This window comes from Anomaloglossus baeobatrachus, chromosome 2 (genome assembly GCF_048569485.1).
Source record: "Anomaloglossus baeobatrachus isolate aAnoBae1 chromosome 2, aAnoBae1.hap1, whole genome shotgun sequence".
In the NCBI taxonomy this organism is placed as follows: domain Eukaryota; kingdom Metazoa; phylum Chordata; class Amphibia; order Anura; family Aromobatidae; genus Anomaloglossus; species Anomaloglossus baeobatrachus.
In genome coordinates, this window is record NC_134354.1 from 704054522 (window position 1) to 704075507 (window position 20986).

The 20986-nt window shown below is 46.6% G+C and overlaps 1 protein-coding gene across 3 annotated transcripts; it reads right to left on the reverse strand.

Annotated features, from left to right (window-relative positions):
• Positions 1-9820: 9820 nt before the first annotated feature.
• DLEU7 (deleted in lymphocytic leukemia 7) lies at positions 9821-20622 on the reverse strand. Of its 3 annotated transcripts, none has more exons than XM_075334571.1 (3): positions 20545-20622; positions 16266-16629; positions 9821-12406 (listed from the first exon to the last, which is right to left on the reverse strand). In XM_075334571.1, exons 2-3 carry the CDS (start codon positions 16602-16604, stop codon positions 12200-12202), a joined length of 546 nt encoding a protein of 181 aa, XP_075190686.1. In that variant the 5' UTR covers positions 16605-16629; positions 20545-20622; the 3' UTR covers positions 9821-12199. The 3 variants fall into 3 exon arrangements, with proteins under 3 accessions (XP_075190686.1, XP_075190688.1, XP_075190687.1); XM_075334573.1 differs by having other exon boundaries at positions 16266-16626; positions 20545-20606; XM_075334572.1 differs by lacking the exon at positions 20545-20622 and adding an exon at positions 16704-16914.
• Between the last annotated feature and the right edge of the window lie 364 nt (positions 20623-20986).

Below are 20986 nucleotides of genomic sequence, written 5' to 3' on the forward strand. Positions count from 1 at the left end.
GCTCTACAATCAGGGACAGTATACTGCTCTACAATCAGGGACAGTGTACTGCTCTACAATCAGGGACAGTACACTGCTCTACAATCAGGGACAGTACACTGCTCTACAATCAGGGACAGTACACTGCTCTACAATCAGGGACAGTATACTGCTCTACAATCAGGGACAGTGTACTGCTCTACAATCAGGGATAGTACACTGCTCTACAATCAGGGACAGTACACTGCTCTACAATCAGGGACAGTACACTGCTCTACAATCAGGGATAGTACACTGCTCTACAATCAGGGACAGTATACTGCTCTACAATCAGGGACAGTATACTGCTCTACAATCAGGGATAGTAGACTATGCTACCATCAGGGACAGTAAATTACTGGCACATTGTGACCGCCTTTCTGCCCTTCCCCCTTCCTCTCCATAAGGCCTCATTCATACCTCTGTTTTTCACATTCATATTCTATCCATTGTTTTCACACATAAAACACATACCTATTATAGTGTATGTTGCTGTTCAAATGCCCGTGTTTTTTTGCAGACCTAGTGTTCACAAGAAAATAATAGCGATATTTCTGTTTTTTTTAGCAGCGTCTTGGATGAAAATTACCCGAACAAGTCTATGGGTCTGTGAAGCTCACGACCAGCACAGTGTACATGATTAACATTATAATGTAGGAGAAACTTTGTCATTTATTTATTTTTCCAAATCTGACACATGGATCAAACACTGATGAAATTCGGAGACTAAAACACTGACAAAATTTAAAAAATTTATATATAAAAGCAAAAAAAATAATGTAGGTCCATATACGTCAGATATAAAGCAGATTTCTGGATGGAGAAACCGCTTTGTACCACAGAGGAGATTTCTCAAAATCTCTGTATATTCAACTTGTCTTCTATGGGTAATTTTGATCCGAGATGCCAATCAAAAACAGACATCTCCAAAAATTTTTTGTGGTCAGACTAAGTACAAAAAAACACAGGACAGCACAATAGAATATAATGGGTATGTGATCTATGATAAAAATGGATGGAAAATGGACTTGTGATTGTGGCCTTACAGTTAGCACCTATGTTCCCCTATAAGTGCCATAATACGATACTGTACCGCCCTGAGAGGGGCCCGACCGCTTCTCCGCTTTCTCGGGCCGAGCCGCTCGAGGTCCGGGCTCGGGTTGTCAGTGGCACGAGCGCCTCCGGACTGAGGGCCACGTCGCTCTGTTAAAGGGGAGGCAGTAGGGTGGTGGTGGTGTGGGACGAGGCGCGCAGCCGGGGAGGGCCGCGTTGTCGTCCTACGGGTTGTGACGCCACCCACGAGTCGTGGTGACGGGATGCACCACCGCTGCGGCTGGAGTGAAGGCGGGCTCGTCCGGGATCGGTGTTGTGGCCTCAGCTCAGATGTTAGCCCCTCCATGGGTAGGGGCGGTGTGTCCCGGGGCCTGGTGGTGGGGGACCGATGGCGACGTGGTGTTGTCGGGGTGCAGGGTGCCGTGCTGCGGTGCAGTGTCGTGCCCGGATGGCACTGGTGTACTCACGATTAATTCACACTCAGAGTCACTGGTAAACCAAAGTTCGGGTATGGTCGGGTCCCGCAGCCAGCTGCTGGTGTCCCCTGTGAGGTTGATGGTGGCCCCTTTTCCCTTGCACCTCTTATGTGGTTTTTCGTCTCCGCTGCCTGGGCAGTGGTAGCCCGCTCCCCGGCGTTGAGCTGCCGGAGGAACCCTCGGTTGCCCGCAGGCGCTGGCCCGTCGGGCGTTTGGCCCTTGGCGGTGGCACTCACCTGGAATCGGTGGGCTTTTGCCTTCTTTCGGGACTTTGGGTGTGGATGAACCCGTGAGGTCCAGCCAGCAATCAGTCAATTTGCCTAAACTCAGTGGCTTCTAAGCTAGGACGGGGTCTGAGTACCTGGTTTCTGGTGCTCCGGTACACGGTTGACTCCCCGGTTCAGGGCCGGCGGGCTCCAACCCTGGTCCGGTCCCTAGGGTTCCGCCGGTTGCTGTACCGGTACTCCTGCAGACGGCCACCACCGTCTGCCTGCCTGACGGTTCAAGGGTCCCAGGCTCCTACCCGGGTCCCTGACAGCTCTCCAACTTCACTCCTCTCACTGTAACACTCTAAAACTGTTCTCTTTGTATTTCCTGCCTCAGGCCAGTAGTCTCCTTGGTGGGCATGTGTTTACGCCTGACTCTGCCCACCTCCATTTCGGGTGACGGGTGTGTCATCACAGGGGATGGGGGTGTGTGTAATGTGGTAGGTGTTGTTACCTATGAGCCCTGGGGTCCAGGGCGTCACATACCCCCTTGGTTTAATGCAGACCGTCCGCGGGCTGCCCGACCATCTCCGGTTTATTTTTATTTTTCTTTGAACTGTAAAACGGTAAAACGGGAAACACAATTATAATAACATTTGCACAAACTATGGTTACTGAAGGTCTTCCCATAATGGGAGGCATTTTGCTTTAACGTTTCATAACTTTATTAAACGGGACGGGTTCATGTCCTTCCGCCTTTCCCACCCAAACAACCTACTCTTGATGCTGCCCCTAAGAAATGGGCAGCACCCCCCTTTTCCCCAGTCCGGAAACAGGGACATGGCCAGATCCCCCAGGTGGGAACGGGTACGGTGCGGCGCACCCGGCAGTTGTCAAAGGGCTCCCCAGAGGATGGTCACCGGTCCAGGTGGTGACTGGACCCCAGCCTGCTCTGCTGCGGGTCCTTCCTCCAATCTGCCTCTCCAGAGGCTAACGGAACGGGAAGGCATGTTAAGGGGGCAGATAGGGCAATATTTACAAGCCCAACAGTTTTTGGGTGGCCAGCAAGTCCACGGCCTTGTCCATGAGCAGTCACTCACGCAACAGGGTGTTAAACAGGGGTTTCAAACACAAGTCCCAACGGGGACGGGTCCTTTTTAGCTAATCAGGTTTAATCTGCAACGGGGAACTCCTCTTCAACCTCCACATCGGGGCTGTACGGTGGAGGAGGGGGCTGTCTGCCACTCCGGACATCCAGGGCAAACCAGCCCCTCTCCCCTTGGTGCCGGGCGTAGTGCGCCAGATCGCTGGGCAGGAGGTCACGGTCTGGGTGCCCGAACGGGAGATGGGCATTCACATCTCGCCTGCAAAAGAAAACTTCTCCATCCAATTCGGGGTCATACAAGAACCCCCAGCCTTTGTCCTTATTAAACCTCCGGATCTGGCCCTGGTAGGTCGGGCCCCGCACCCAATATCCAGCGCTCCTTAGGTGCTCCTTCCCCTTGATGGTACGGGCAAGTACCTCCTCTCTCCTCTTTTCCCTGGCCACTATCTCCTGGCTCAGTTGGCTGGGCTGCCGCTCCCAGTACGGGGCACTTGCACGCCCGGGGTCTACTGCGGTGGGGGTCTGGCCCAGCCGGCGCTCCCCGGTGCCAACCAAGATCGGCACTCTCCAAGGGGAACACCTCTGTGTCGCGGCCGGCTCTGCTGCCTTGCAGCTGCCTCCCCGCGGAACCTCAGCCGAGGCCCGCGACCCTTGCCTTGCCTTCTGGGCCTTCTTAGCCGGGCGGACTGCTGGGGCCTGGGCACTCTTGGGCACGGTCACTTCCAGTACCTCCGGCATCGCCTCGTGATCAGGTGCTGGCCGGTAACTGGCCACCTCGGGCAACGGGCACAGCGCGGCCGGGTTCCATAGCAGGTCCGGGCCAGCCTCCCCAAGCAGCTTCCCATGAGCGCCCGGGACGGACTCCGCCACCAGTGTCGGGGGTGGGGATACGGGTGGAGGAGCAGCGACAACCACTGCGGGCAATGGAGGAGGTGGTTTGGCGGGCAGCAGCAGACCGAGCCCCTCAGCCACAATGGTCAACCCCTCAAGGGCATAGGGACGTGGGTCGCCTTCCCACCCTGCCAACACGTCATCCTTTCACGGGCCCGCACGGCAGCCACTATCTCCCCCATCTCCGCCGCCCAGCGCTCCACCAGGAAGCTTACCTGGTGCTGGAGGCAGCGACACATCTCCTCTGTCCGGGCCTTCACCCACGCCGCGGTTCCGGACAGGGGGCTCTGGGGTATCGGGACGCTGGACAGGAGTCGCCATGCTGCACAGTCGGGGTCCAGGAACGGAACGGATGCAGGGTCCTGGAGTCCTAGCCTTTTTATCTTCTCGGTTACATCAGGCAGCCTTCTCGCCCGCCTCCCCCTTGGTTTTCTCTTAGCACTCCTCCTTCGGGGGCAGGGTTTCACTTTAGCGCCATCACTGCTCGGGGAAGACGACTCGAGCGGGAAACTTTCGCGCCAAGATGGCGGGGCTTCAACATTTTCGGCAGGATGCCGCTGACGGATACCTCTAAGGAGCACTTCCACAGGTAAGTGGACTGTCCGAATCCTGTTCGTGACGCCAGAAAAGTCGATGTGTACCACCCTGAGAGGGGCCCGGCCGCTTCTCCGCTTACTCGGGCCGAGCCGCTCGAGGTCCGGGTTCGGGTTGTCGGTGGCACGAGCGCTTCCGGACCGGGGGCCACGTCGCTCTGTTAAAGGGGAGGCAGTAGGGTGGTGGTGGTGTGGGACGAGGTGCGCAGCCGGGGAGGGATGCGTTGTCGTCCTACGGGTCGTGACGCCACCCACGGGTCGTGGTGATGGGATGCACCACCGCTGCGGCTGGAGTGAAGGCGGGCTCATCCGGGATCGGTGTTGCGGCCGCAGCTCAGATGTTAGCCCCTCCATGGGTAGGGGCGGTGTGTCCGGGGCCCGGTGGTGGGGGACCGATGGCGACGGTGTTGTTGTCGGGGTGCAGGGTGCCGTGTTGCGGTGCAGTGTCATGCCCGGATGGCACTGGTGTACTCACGATTAATTCACACTCAGAGTCACTGGTAAACCAAAGTTCGGGTATGGTCGGGTCCCGCAGCCGGCTGCTGGTGTCCCCTGTGAGGTTGATGGTGGCCCCTTTTCCCTTGCACCTCTTGTGTGGTTTTTTGGCTCCCCTGCCTAGGCAGTGGTAGCCCGCTCCCCAGCGTTGAGCTGCCGGAGGAGCCCTCGGTTGCTCGCAGGCGCTAGCCCGTCGGGTGTTTGGCCCTTGGCAGTGGCACTCACCCGGAATCGGTGGGCTTTTGCCTTCTTTTGGGACTTTGGGTGTGGATGAACCCGTGAGGTCCAGCTAGAAATCAGTCAATTTACCTAAACTCAGTGGCTTCTAAGCTAGGACGGGGTCTGAGTACCTGGTTTCTGGTGCTCCGGTACACGGTTGACTCCCCGGTTCAGGGCCGGCGGGCTCCAACCCTGGCCCGGTCCCTACGGTTCCGCCGGTTGCTGTACCGGTACTCCTGCAGACGGCCACCACCGTCTGCCTGCCTGATGGTTCAAGGGTCCCAGGCTCCTACCCGGGTCCCTGACTGCTCTCCAACTTCACTCCTCTCACTGTCACACTCTAAAACTGTTCTCTTTGTATTTCCTGCCTCAGGCCAGTAGTCTCCTCGGTGGGCGTGTCTTTCCACCTGACTCCGCCCACTTGGTGTGCCCTACTGGCCCTGAGGGAGGCATCAGGTCTCCCTTTCAGGTGACGGGTGTGTCCTCACAGGGGATGGGGGTGTGTGTAATGTGGTAGGTGTTGTTACCTGTGACCCCTGGGGTCCAGGGCGTCACAATACTACCATGTGCATGAAGCCTAATTCTGAATTTAGAAAGCAGGGATGATTTCCCCACAACTAAATTCTCCTACTATCTAAATTGCTATTACTAAGGATGCGTTCACACATTTCGGCTGCAATGTGGATTTTTTTGTTGCAACTAAGACAAAAAATTCACGATTTGCTGTAAGTTTTCAAAATGCGCTGCAAGAACGTGTAAGAGCAGCCTAAAGCGGGGTGCAGATGGGCAAATTTTGTTCTGAATTCTGTCCATGTGTAAAACTGATAGCAGACGGGCAGCCCATAGACCAATGTCAGTATATGTGAAGCCTCTTTTACACGTCCGTACAAAACACATTTTGCACGGTCCGTGGTGTAGGTGCATATGTGTGTCCGCGTGTGTTATCAGTGTGCTATCTGTGTAACATCTGCAAAGCACACAAACAGTATGAATTTTTATACTTACCTGTCCATGGTGCTGCTGTGTCCGTCGCTGCTGCTGCTTCTGGTCCTCGGTGCAGTGCATATGTAATGAGCATAATGAATGGGGTCGGAAGCAAGTGACAGTAGTGCTGGAGACATCATCAGTGGAGTGAGTATAGAAAATCATTTTATTTCACAGACACGTGGTTTTCTCTGGTATGTGTCACACTGATGTCACACAGATCCCATGTGCGGCCGGATAAAACGGGACATGTCTTCCGCGTAGAGCACACTGACACACATATGCTCCATATGGACAGACGGGCCATGTGAAAACACGCACGTGTGCGCAGACCCATTAATTTGAATGGGTCTACGTGTATCCGGGTCTCCAGTACGTGTGAAAACGGACCTCACACGTACCGGACACACGGACGTGTGAAAGAGACCTGAATGGGCTGGTTTAGCGTCTTTCCACCTGGTCCGATTATGAAAAAGTTGCTGTACTCTCTTCCATATTATGAATAAAAGAAAAAACTAAACATGTTATACTAAGGGGTACTTTGCACGCTGCGACATCACTAGCCACTAGCGCGATAGTCCCAGCCCCCGTCGCACATGCGATATCTTGTGATAGCTGCCGTAGTGAACATTATCGCTACGGCAGCTTCACACGCACTTACCTGGTCGGCGACGTCGCTGTGACTGCCGAAGAATCCCTCCTTCAAGGAGGCGGTGCGTTCGGCGTCACAGCGACGTCACCGCGACGTCACTAATCGGCCGGCCAATAGAAGCGGAGGGGCAGAGATGAGCGCGATGTAAACATCCCGCCCACCTTCTCCCTTCCGCATTGCCGGTGGACGGCGGGCGTAGGTAAGGAGATGTTTGTCGCTCCTGCGGCTTCACACACAGCTATGCAGGAGCGACAAACAACATCGTACCTGTGGACGCACCGACATTATGAAAATGAACGACGTGACACAGATCACCGATTTTTGTCTGTTTCACGCTCGTTCTCTTCTCTCCTAGGCTTTACACAATGCGACGTCATTACCGGCGCCGGATCTACGTCACTTTCGATTTGACCCTGACGATATTGCAGTAGCGATGTTGCAACGTGCAAAGTACCCCTAAGACCTTCTACTGTATATACCAGCCCTTTTGAGTCAATCCAGGGCCAAGATTACATAGCAAACAAAATGTTTCTTTTTTTTGATTGTATATGTAAATACAGGTGGATGTCAAACAAATGCAAAATCATATGGATAATATATGGTTGGGAAAAATAAGACAGTTGAAGACTCATCTATTTTTCAAAAGTTTGTCTGAACCAAGCCTCAAGGTCCAGTCACACTAAGCAACTTACCAGCGATCCCAACAACGATAGGGATCGCTGGTAAGTTGCTAGGAGGTTGCTGGTGAGCTGTCACACTGCGACGCTCCAGCGATCCCACCAGCAACCTGACCTGGCAGGGATCGCTGGAGTGTGGCTACACGAGTTGCTGGTGAGCTCACCAGCAACCAGTGACCAGCCCCCAGTCTCCTAGTTACAGCACACATCAGGTTAATTAACCCGATGTGTGCTGCAGCTAAATGTGCACAGAGCAGGGAGCAGCGCACACTGAGCGCTGGCTCCTTGCTCTCCTAGTTACAGCACACATCGGGTTAATTGCCTGATGTGTGCTGCAGCTAAATGTGCACAGAGCAGGGAGCAGCGCACAATGCTTAGCACTGGCTCCTTGCTCTCCTAGTTACAGCACACATCGGGTTAATTGCCTGATGTGTGCTGCAGCTACATGTGCACAGAGCAGGAGCCGGCAGCACAGGCAGTGAGAGCGGCGGAGGCTGGTATCAAAGGTAAATATCGGGTAACCAAGGACAGGGCTTCTTGGTTACCCGATGTTTACATTAGTTACCAGCCTCCGCAGAAGCTGGCTCCCTGCTCACTGCACATTAGTTGTTGCTGTCTCGCTGTCACACACAGCGATCTGTGCTTCACAGCAGGACAGCAACAACTAAAAAATGGCCCAGGACATTCAGCAACAACCAACGACCTCACAGCAGGGGCCAGGTTGTTGCTGGATGTCACACACAGCAACATCGCTAGCAACGTCACAAAAGTTGTTCGTTACCAGCGATGTTGCTAGCGATGTTGCTTAGTGTGACGGGGCCTTCAGGCCAGGGTCCCAGCGTGGGGTCCCCACTATTTTTGATAGCCAGCCAAGATAATACCAGTCCCCAGCTGTCTGCTTTATCGGGCTGGGAAGGTCCATAGTTATTTAACCCTTCCCAGCCTAGGTTGGAGTAAGGCTATGTGCGCACGTTGCGTTCTATTCCGCAGCGTGTAAGTCACTGCATGTGCGTCTCAGAACACAGCCGAAAAGCTGCGTTCTGAGACGCATTGTTACTGCAGAATTCCTGCAGAATTCATGTGTTCTGGATGCTTGCTCTGCCGTAGACAGAGTGGGAAAAGCATCCAGAACGCACATTTTTGACAGTGCGGTCCTACTCGGCTCTGCTGCATCCCCATAGACTTGCAGCAGAGCCGAGTGGGATCGCACTGTCAAAAAGGGCATGGCCGGCTGCGAGACAGAGATGCACAATCAGAATGAACTCGGATGAACTTCACCCGACTTCATTGTGATCGCGCGGCTCTGTGCGTGTGCTGCAGCTTGCGATTTGCGATCACAGGTGAAGGACTCACCGGTGACTGCAAATCTCCTGAGTGACTGAAGTGAGCTGCACGATCAGCAGTGCCATCACTCAGGTTACCCACGGCCAGCTCGAGTCCTCCACCCGAGACCTGTGGCCGCGGGTAACTTGAGTGACGTCTCCGCTAACAGTGCGACTCACTTCAGTTTCTGTGTGGAGCTGACAGGAGCGGCGGTGTTCTACGGCTGCTACTGTCAGCTTCATGTAGCAGAGCTGGATGCGTCGTGGGACCTCTGTGGATTACGCCGGACCTGGAGGGGTGTTAGGGGATTTTAATAAAGTGGTGAAAGAGGGTGTTTTTTTGTCTTTTATTTGAAATAAAGAATTTTTTTGGTGTATGTGTTTATTTACCTTCACTTACAGGTTAATCATTGGGGGTGTCTCATAGACACCTGTAATGATTAACGTAGGACTTAGTGACAGCTATGAGCTGCCATTAACTCCTTATTACCCAGATTGCCACCACACCAGGGCAATTCTGGATGAGCTAGGTAGAGTCCTGTGCAGGGGACGCAGGATGCACGCTTTTACGCTGCGGTGCAGAACGCAGCGTAAAAGCATGATAACACGCAACGTGCGCACATAGCCTAACAGCGAGAGAAAATTCCATATTCTGCATGGCTGTGAAAGTGCCAACAGCCGAAAAGCTTGTTGATTGGCTACACTGCAGCTTTTCAACAAACTTACTTTATCATCTGAACAGCAACTCGACCACAGAAGTCCATGTTTGAATTCAAGCACTAGACACTAGGTGTTTGGTACGGACTTTGAACTTCACAGTGCAGGTTCATTCATCCCTTATTGTGTATTGTTCACACATTCCAGTCACTGGGTTTTTTTTTTGCTACAAAATGTATCATGACCACAAGGTGTGAATACAGCCATGACAAGGGAATGAGTCAGAAAATACCTAGATGTACTATATCATTGCTCATTATAGTAAGTACAAAAGGTAGACCATTCACTGCAAAATAACAGCTTCATAATCTGACACCTGATCAAGATGTCAAAATAAAAACATTCTAAAGGAAAACCCTTTTATCTGCTTTTTTTCTTCTTTTTTTTTTATTAAACTTTAGTAGAATACTTTACACAACTATAAACAAAACATCACATAATAAAATGGAAGATGTGGAAGAGAAAAAGAAGAAAATAAAAACATAAAGGGAAAGAAAGAAAACAAACTCAGCTAATTGTATAATGGAGTTGTCTTTCAGAAACCTTTCAAATAGTGTTTGTTCTAGACAATAACTGTGATTGGCCAATGGATTTTTAGGCGCCTGAGGGAAGATCCATTGATATTGCAAGGTTAGACAAGCGTTTGTAGAAACACTTGATGGCCAATAATCTGGCAATCTAAACAGGCTGCAAAACGCTTCTCGTCGGGTGAAATGATTTTTTGATTTTCACAAAAGATCATCGTTCTTGGCACATCAACCTGTGTAAACGGAATCTGTGCTGCCGAGAACAATGGCAGCCTATGTAGCATCGAAGGAGCACAGTTGCACAGAAGCTTGGCAGGATCAAGAACAAACAGTGCACTCCTGCAATGTGGCCAGCTTGTCACATCTTCCCATGTTTAACCATCATTACTAGACTGCTGAGATGGCTGTAAACCCAGTCTACGAGCAGTAACTAATAAAATTGGAAATCATTCTATTTTTGAAAATTGTGTGGTGTATGGAGACATAGGGGAGATCTGTACAGCTTCACGTTGTATGTGGTGATAGATGAAACAATTTAAGATGAACGTCTGTGTTTTCTGGAGAAATACTGGAGGAAGGGGCTTTAAGAGGTAGTTCACCCGCTTTCATTACTGGCCACATCGATATAAACAAGGCTTCTCTCAAATACCTTGTGCTGCCAATAGTGACCGCTCATCTACATCGCGTGACACCCCCTTCCGGGGCTGTGACCTCTGGGCTCAGTGACCTCTGATGTCCAGTGATGTCACGTCAACTTCCAGTTGACCTGACATCACCGCTGGGCTGTGGGGGGCGTTTCACAGGCCAGCGCCGCTCCTGGTTACGCGCTCTGCAGTGAAGGAGGAGGGAGATGATGGGTGGTGATGCAGGGCTGTGATGAGTGGTGAAACGCCGCCCACAGCTCAGTCACCAGGAAGACTGTGGCCCACCTCAGTTGATGTGACATCACTGAACATCAGAGGTCATGGAGCCCGGGGTTCATGGAAGGGGATGAGCGGAGAACAATAGCGCCACTCACAGGCACTACTGGCAACACAAGGTATTTGAGAGAAATCTTGTTTTTCAACATAATATCGATGTGGCCAGTAATGAAAAGGGGTGAACCACCCCTTTAAAGAAACAGCTGCAGAAGTAAAACCTGCTCAGCTTCTCAGGGTATCTGCTATATGCTCTGTGTATATGTAGTGAGTGACTAAGAAGAAACATTTAGAAGCAGCTATGCCCTCCAAAGTTAACTCCATTTCTAGTAGATTAACGCTTTAGAAACAACCATGTGTTCCTCTTTCAGATTAACATTTTAGATGTGACTATTTCTTCCTCTTTTACCTGAACTACATAATATATAGGGACATCTTATTACACAGCTGATTAATATTATTCGGCATGAAGTAAACTTCAGGTACCTGGAGGTGGGAGTAAAGAAAATTGATTTGTGTTTTGCTGATTTGCAGCAGATTGGGATTTATTCATGAACTCATTCACCACATTTGGACTTCACTATTGGTCAATTTATAAAACACATAAGTGAATAGATTCTCCTATTTTTATTCTATGGCAAAACAGTAAATATGATTTGTTCACCCTAAATCCAGACCATATCTGAGCACAAAGCTCCATTTACCAATCAAATGCTGAATTGAATTAACCCCATCCCCCTCCCGAATTTTGACTTTGACAGTTGTTTTACTCCAGAGAAAAGAATCTTTCCAGATTTTGGGCTCATTATGATAAAATAAAAAGTTAAACCATGTAATATTGAGGGAAATGATCTAATTCGCTAAGGACATGTATTTGAGAAAAGTCTCAGACCTTTATCTTCTGTTGCGTTTTTCCCAAAAGTGATCGGCCTACTTTAAAGTGGACCTGTCACCAGCTTTCACAATACAAATGCTTTGGCTTTAGATAGCTATATAATAATATATGAAGTTTGTAGTGTGAAATCTGGTGCCAAATTCACTTAAATAGCCCCTGTGGTGGAACAGCGGGGAAGTTAAACACATAGTGCAAGGTTTGCCCCTAAACTAGAACTCATCAGTGAGGTCCCAGCTAGGACACACTTAGTGGTCAGTTTGTTATCCAGGAATTCTTCAAACAAGAAGGTACTGTCCAAAGCGGAGAATTCCTTTAAGGACTAGTAGTCCTTGATCAGTGGACCTTGTCCAGACCATGTCACAGCTTTGTTAGCAAATAAAATTGTACTGTAGTAATATAATAGTCAATAAATTAAAAATCACAGTCCCTCTGAAATCCATCAGCATCTGGTGTTAGCCCTCCTGGAGCTTCTGTAGTACGAGTTTTAGCTGCTCCCGGATTGATTCACAGTAATCACAGGTCTTATTTGTTATATTCCAGGTCATATTGGTGATTATCGTAGTTAAACATTCCTGAGCTAAGTTCAGATCCTGATCAAACCTCCGTTCGTCCGTCTGGAGAGCCATGTGTGTGCAGATGTTTCTGAACTCTATGCTGTCCTAGGAAAGAAAAGAAATCAGATATGTTATGTTAATGGCTGATTCACTATTGAGTGTAATTCCCATCTTTAGAAGTGATCAGCTATCTTTATGATAGGAGATAACAAGCTGATAGTTGGAGGTTCATTGCTGGAATCCAAACAGATCTCGAGAATGTGGGGCTTGGCTTTTTCAGGCAGTTCCATTCAGAATAAATGGAGTGTTGGTGCATATATTCGGCGACGGCTCCATTCAGATGGGACATCATGGATTCAATCTCGGATCGTAATGCATTGGTTGCTCGTTTCCCAACTTGTCATACTCAGGTCAGGAGAATAGTGGCCAGTTCATGCATTGCGATGAGAGATCGGACCGAAGATAACAGATATCTGAAAGAGCCCTTAACATGGAAATAACCCTTGCAATACCTATTCAACATTGGCACAAAATCAAATTTCTCCTGAATATAGCTCATTTACAAGCGGTAACAATATGACAAGAGCAAAATGCCCATCCCCAAATAAGAAGCAAGCTTAGGGAAATACAATTCCAGTAATTCCTCTTATTCCAACAGTGTACAGGCATCAATCATTCATGATCTGTTGGGATCCAGCCCTCTGATCACTGGTTCCTTGCCCAGTATATGAACAAAAGCATTGATATGTAGGAAAAATCTGTGCTCAACATGTGAAAAGGAGGTGATTTCATTCAAAATATGCTTTGTTTTGCCACCACTGCTGAAGGCTTCTTGTATAATGTAGATTTCAGGAGATTTATCTTGACAAAAGACTTTTAAAGATGTAGATAAGTCTTATCAGTTGGGGGTCTGGCTGCTGGAAGCCTTGTTGAGCCTGGGAACAGAGTCGCCCAGTCTACTTTTTATGGTGCAGGCAAGTCCAATTTCTTATGGGATAGATAAGCAAGCATTAAAGTGGTACTCCGGAATCCCACATTCTGCCAAAAGCCCAGTATCTTCCCAGTCTATTAAACAAGGTATGATTATAATTTTGGGACTCCACCTATAGCATTTATCAGATAACTTACTTAAACAGCCCCCTATGTCTTTGTTTACTAAACAGTATGTCAGACCACAGAATCAAGACTGCTATACACATTACATGGCTATTGGATGTACAATGAGTTGGCCAATCATTCGGCTGGCGGTCATCTTGGCCTGCTAAACCCATACATAGCAGTGCTCGTATGGCTGGTGCTCTCTATGTGTCTCGCAGCAGCTTATCTCCATGAAACAATGTGATCGAACATGTTTGATCAACTTCTCCCCCTATAGTACATTGTATGAGCCCCCTAACAAATGAGATTGTAAGCCTAACCTATCAATATCAGTGGCTTTGGCCAATATTAGTATATAAACCAAGCTCGATTTATTGTGTGTATGTCAAATATTAAATTTGCACCAAAGTCTGTCTGACATTTTTAATATGTTTGAGGCATGTAATATGCTTCTAGCAAAATTATGCTCCCAGGTACTCCCCTCCTTGGCAATTAATAGACTGCAGGCATCAGATTATAGCAGTCTGTATTGATGGGAGTAGATTCCACACTACACATATAAGGGTTTGCTGATATTAACCAATTTTTTCGGCATTCTCCCCTTCATGATCGGCCGATTTTTCGCTTTCCGTTTTTTTTTCGCTATTCTTTTTCTGAGAGACGTAACTTTTTTATTTTTCAGTCAATATGGTCATGTGAAGGCTCATTTTTTGCGGAACGAGCTGTACTTTTCAATGAAACCATAGGTTTTACCATACAGTGTACTGGAAAATGGCAAAAAAATTCCAAATGCAGAAAAATTGCAAAAAAAGTGCGATAGCACTATTGCTTTTGAGATATTTTATTCACTGTGTTCACTGTATGGTAAAACTGATGTGTGGGTGTGATGCCTCAGGTCAGTGTGAGTTCGTAGACACCAAACATGTATAGGTTTACTTTTATATAAGGGGTTAAAAAAAATTCGGAAGTTTGTCTGAAAAAAGTGGCGCACGTTTTACGCCATATTCCGTGACCCATAGCGTTCTCATTTTTCGGGATCTATGGCTCAGTGACGGCTTATTTTCTACGACTCGAGCTGATGTTTTTAACAGTATAATTTTTGCGCAGGTGCTACGTTTTGATCGCCTGTTATTGCATTTTGCGCAAAAGTTGTGGCGACACAAAAACGTCATTTTGGCGTTTGGAATTTTTTTTGCCGCTACGTCGTTTACTGATCAGATTAATTGATTTTATATTTTGATAGATCGGGCGTTTCTGAACGCGGCGATAGCAAATGTGTGTATATTTTATTTTTTTAACCCTTTAATTTTCAATGGGGCAAAAGGGGGGTGATTTGAACTTTTATGTTTTTTTTAAATTTTTTAAAACTTTTTTTTTTACTTTTTTTTTTATTTTACTAGTCCCCCTAGGATCGCTCTGCAATATCTGCTGATCACAGCTACACAGCTGTAAACAGCAGATACGTGCACTTCCTGCTTCCCTGGCCTCCGTGGAAAGCGAAAGTGAAAGTAGTTCATGTCTAGCACAGGAGTCATCACATGACCCTGTGCTACCATGACAACCATCGGAAGTCACGTGATCATGTCACGTGACTTTCGGTATCGGGCGGTAAGTAAAACTTTACCGCGATCGCGTTTATAATGGTGCTGTCACATACTGACAGCGCCATTTCAGGGGTTAAGCGCCACGAGCAGATAACGATTCTGCTCGTGCCTAGCAGGCACACATCTCAGCTGTGAAAATCAGCTGAGATGTGCGCCGATCACAGCATGCTGCTGCCAGCAGACCGCGGGCAGTAACGTTATGATCGCTAGGATGTAATTTTACTGCCCGCGGTCGTTAAGGGGTTATATGACTACTGACTGGTAAATTTTTACCAACCGGGGGTCATTTAATAGCCTAATGACAACAAGGCAGACAGCACTTAGGCTATGTGTCCACGTTGCTTTTTACCTGCTTTTTTGCTGCTTTTTCAACTGCAGCGTTTAATGCCAAAATGGATGTGTTTTGCTTTACAAGCATAGTCTATGGGAATTTGGGTTTCTTGTGCGCACTATGCTGTTCAAACTGCTGCCTTTTTGTGGCAGAAATTTGGGCAAAAACTCTGCTTTGCAGTTCAAAACTCAAATGGCAAAAACAATTGACATGTCAACCACATAATGCATGCACTAGTGAAAATTCTAAAGCAAAAAAGAATAAAAAGAAATATATATATATACATGTATATATATATATATATATATATATATATATATATATATATATAAAAATATGCATATATTTATATATATATGTAAATATATATATTTTTATATCTATCTATCTATATATATATATATTATTTTTTATTTTTATATATATATATATATATATATATTATGCTTGGGAATGATTATTTGCGGGGGGTTTTTATAAAAAAAAAATGTTTTTACGTAAGCTATAAAGTAGATCTTCCAATAAATCAGGTCATACACAAATGGTGTTATATGGATATTCTAGAAGGGGTGCTGTGCCTCCCTCTATCAGTCAATATAGCATCTCTGTAACACTTGAGCCATTTTATCAGAAGCTTTTGTGGAAATGTCTGGGCAGCGAAAGGAATCCCCTGGCAAAATCAGCCATGGGTGCCAGAAACTGGACCCGCTGTGGTCACCCAAAGTCAACTTGAAAAAGCTTGTTACCCCCGACTGAAAATTACAAAAGAGAACTGCTGTCTGGGGGCCCCATGTGCCAGGAATTTCATATAACAATATCATATAAATATCTAGAATAGGAGTCCCCCTTGAAACAGTGATTGAAATGGTGTCCAGATACTACTTGCAATGACATTTCTCCCATATATTTACCATATGCGATCTGTACTTACTTTTAGTTGCATAGTAAATTCGTGGTCCAAAGGCAAGTGGTCCAAAATACCTTTTTCCACCATTAGTAGCGATAAAGTTGATTGTGTAACTCTGGATAGACGATTCCTTGAAGCCTTTTGTGCCAGTGTCAGTGATCTGGTAGAAGAGATTGATGCAGTATCTGACCCCTCTGAATCCACATCAGTCAGTGTGGCAGGGGGGCCGGTGCTGCCTGATGCCCCCTCCACCAGGTAGATGTTATTGCACCTTATGCCCCTCTCCTCCAGGAGGGTGATCAGGGTGGTGACAGCCTTGGTTTGGTGGCTGAGCACATCTCTCACCACTGCTGGTCCTGGCATGTCCACTGTGTCTTCTCCTCAGCTGCTGAATGTAAAAGACAAGAGAATTGAGAGAGCTCTGACTTTATTCCAACTTCTCAGCGTGTGGTCCACACTTACATTGTGTAACCTGAGACACTTGGTGACCTTTGTTCTATCTCACGGTCAGGGTAGGATGCTACTTTTCAGTAGACAGAGCACACGGTTTCATCATTTTCATTTGGCAAAAGATTATATTTCAGGAACCAGAGATATCTTATCTGACTCCGCACATTCACAGGGAAGTTGCTGCACTTTGCACAAGTCATGAGTCTGAAGAGCAACTGATCCTCCGTCACGTGGTCACACAACAGTGTCATTTTATGGCCACATGTCCCTGTCACTACAGCACAGTCGTGCTGATTCAGATGTTATATTCTGGACCAAATATCTATTGAAATGGAAAAAAAATAATGAAAGCCACACACCCAAAATTCTAAAATTCCATTCTCAAGGTGGGTTTTATTGAGTTCAAATCATGTAAGACCAAGCAGCAGCTTTTCAGCTATTCTAATAAAGCCATAAACATTGCTGTTTGGCATCACGCCTCGGATGCAATGAAACCACATTGAGAATCAATGGAGTGCTGCTTTCATCATTTTTCCTATTTTCTTGGATTGTAGTTAATTGCAAGGAGATTTGCACCTACACATATTTAGACTTGCTTATACTGTACATATACTATAGACTTACATTGGCAAAATCTACCAATATCGATAGGTTCAACCCACCATCTCATGTGTACGGGGGGGCTCCAACTTTTCTGAGGGAGATAAGGATATGACATGTGTGATTTGGGACTGCAGATCCTTTTGTTTTTTAAAGAGGTGGTCCACTACAAACCATAGTGGCCACATCGATGTAAAGCTATGACAGAAGGCTTTTTCTAAATACCTTCTGTTGTCCATTCTGCCTGTGAGCGCTGCTATCGCTGTCTGCTCATCCCCATCACGTGACCTGGGCTACAGTGACCTCTGATGTCCAGTAATATCACGTCATCTTCTGGAACTAGAAGTTGACCCGTCATCACCGAGGTGGGACCCAGTCTCCGTGAGTGATTGGACTGTGGACGGAGTTTTATTGCACATCACAGCCCATCATCTCGCATGTTCTCTCTTTCACTGCAGAGTGACGCAAACACGAGCGATACTGGGCAGTGCCGTGCGATGAAACTCTGCCCACAGCCCAGTCACTCACGGAGACTGGGTCCCACCTCAGGTGATGCCAGGTCAACTTCCAATTCTGGAAGTTGACATGACATCCCCGAATATTAGAGGTCACTGCAGCCCGGGTCATGTAATGGGAGATGAGCGGACAGTTATAGCGCCGCTCACAGGCAGAAGAGACAACAGAAGGTATTTACAAAAAGCCTTCTGTCACAGCTTTACATCGATGTGACCACTATGCTTTGTAATGGACCACCTCTTTAAGGCCCGTTTCACACGTCAGTGAAAAACACTGATGTTTTTCACTGGCGTGTAAAACACGCACATGTCCCTGCGTGTGCCGTGAATCACGGCACACGTGGGTTGTCTAAGTGCAATCCGGGCTCCGTTCTCCGTGGCCCGTGATTGCACTTAGAAATCAACTCACCTGCGCCCGCTCCCGCTCTCCATGGTGCTGATCGCTCCCGCGGTGCAGCATCCGGTCGGCGCTGACCCCCACAGCAGCTGCTTCCAGGTCGGCTGTGTCGCGCATCATGAATATGCGCGACAATAATGAGCCGGCTCAGAAGCAGCAGGGAGAACGGGCTGCAGAGGACATCGCTGGACGCCGGGTGAGTTAAAATGTTTTTTATTTTAAAAGCACGTTTTTTTCTGGCACGTGTTTCACGGACCACACCACTGCGTGGTCCGTGGGACATCAGTGATGCCAGAAAAAAATGGACATGTCTCCGTGCGGCAATCACGCACACGCGGGTACGCCGCACGGAGACACCTGCAGTGAAAAATCACTGACGTGTGAGCAGACCCATTCATTATAATGGGTCTGCGTATGTCAGTGATTCTGGTACATTTAAAAAAAAGCACAAACGTACCAGAATCACTGACGTGTGAAAGAGGCCTAAGGGTATGTGCACACAATGTCTTTTTTAAGAGGGGTTTACTCTGTGGCCTGTATGAAAAATTGCTAAATAATCAGTAAAAAAAATGAATATATATATATATATATATATATATATAAAACATATAAATAAATATATATATATATATATATTTATATTTAAAAAAAATGTAAAAACAACTTAATGTTCACATGTTCAGGCTCTTGAGCTTCTCCTAACTGCTAAATGTCTACAAAGATGCAAAGCAGATAAAAGAAGTGACCTGATCATTTTCCAGGTGGCTTCTGCGCACTAGTTTATTCAATAATAGTTAAAAAGAAAAAAAAAAAAAAAGGAAAAGGTGGCAGCCAAAGACATCACTAAAAATGATGCCAAAAAAGAAGCTTCAGGGCAAGGATGCCAGAGTATCCTAAGGCTATGTGTCCACGGTAGAATGTTGCTGCGGATTTTTCTGCATGAAAATCCGCGACTTTCCCGGCAAATCCGCACCTTTTCAAAGGTGCGGATTTGCCGCGGATTTACCGCGGATTTACCGCGGAATTGCCGCGGATTTTGGTGCGGATTTTTTTTTTTTCCCCCAATTCTATAGCCAAAATCCGGATCAAAATCCGCAACAATAATTGACATGTTGCAGATTTTTCCGGATCAAAATCCGCGGCAAATCCGCTGCGGAGAAATCCGCAGCATGGACACAGCATTTCCAAAATGCCATTGAAATGGCTTGGAAGTGCCGCTGCTGCAGATTTTCGGAAAATCCACGGCTTTTCCGCGAGAAATCCGCGGCAAAATCCGCGCATTTTCCGCAGCGTGGACACATAGCCTAAAGCGTCTTCCTCCTGAAAAATTTCTACAAGAAGTTGTGTGCACATACCCTATGAGATAGGCCACCTCCAGACATGAACTAATTAAAAATATAAAAAAAACCCATTTAAAATATTCAGAAAAAGGTTAAATCATCCCCTTTTTTTACTCAAATATAATAAGCAAAATCTAAAAATGAGAATTAAAGAAAATGGTATTACCACATGAGTAACTGTTCAACCCAACAAATAAATACAAATATTTATTCCATAGGGTGAAAGCGGAAATGGAAAAAAAAAATCAACATCAGAATTGATGTTTTTCAGTCAATGCACTTCCCCCCGAAAAAAATATTATAAAAAGTGATCAAAATATCATATGTATCCCAAAACAGTAGCAATTAAACCTACAGATCAATACACAAAAAAAAAAAAGAAAAGACCTCACACAGCTGCATCGATGGAATAATTAAAAAAGTTGAGGGTCTACAAAAGTGGCAACATCATCCAAATATTTTTTTTTTACCAAGGACAGAATTTTTTAACTAGTATAATATAAAACTGATAAGCTTGGAATAACTGTAATCATACGAAGCATAGGAATCATTCACTTTTACTACATAATAAACACAGTAAAAAACAAATCCTAAAAAAACAAAGGTGAAATTGTCTTTTGGATTTTTTTTCCCATTTTTTAGAACAGTATATAATAAAATGAATGGTGTTATTCATAACTACAACTAGTTCAAAAACAAAAGAAAAAACACTCCTCTCGTATGGCTATGGTATTAGAAAACTATAAAAAGTTATGGCTCTTGAAAGAAAAGGAGGGAAAATCGAAAGAGCAAAAGAACCAAAAAAGATGGCTCTTAAAGGGTAGTAGACTCTATGTACTGAGGAATCCAGTACTACTCGGTGTATATTTTTATCTATTTTTTACAATGGGAGACTATTTTTGCCTACACTGCAGCACATGTCTCAATCTCCCATTGATTGACCACTGGCTATATTCTCTAGTGCAGCTTAGATTGTATGGCTTTGCCGTAGATTCTCTTACCATATATCACCATCCTTGGAGAACAAGGATCATCACATCCATGTGTTGCCGTCTTCTTTTTCTTTCTACATCTGAATGACACGGAATTACCATATGGCTGTTACTCAGCTCAGATAATTATATTCTATTTTATCATGAAGGTGCAACGTAAATAGGAGAAGGTAACACAACTGGTTAGGGGAGTACGGTAATGAGCTCGTGCTCCATGAGATTCATCACTAAAATGCGAGGGGAGGGAAAATAAGGCAGTAGTCATTAGTCGAGCTACATTCACACATTGTTAATACTGCCAAGCTTACTGAGCTTTGTAAAAATTACTAACTCAATGCATCATGTAAATGGCTGACCATATTACTGCACATGTTAAATCACCCTGCTCATTGCTGGGACTACCCGGTAGGTACATTAAACACTAATAGTGCATTTACAGTACATGATGTAC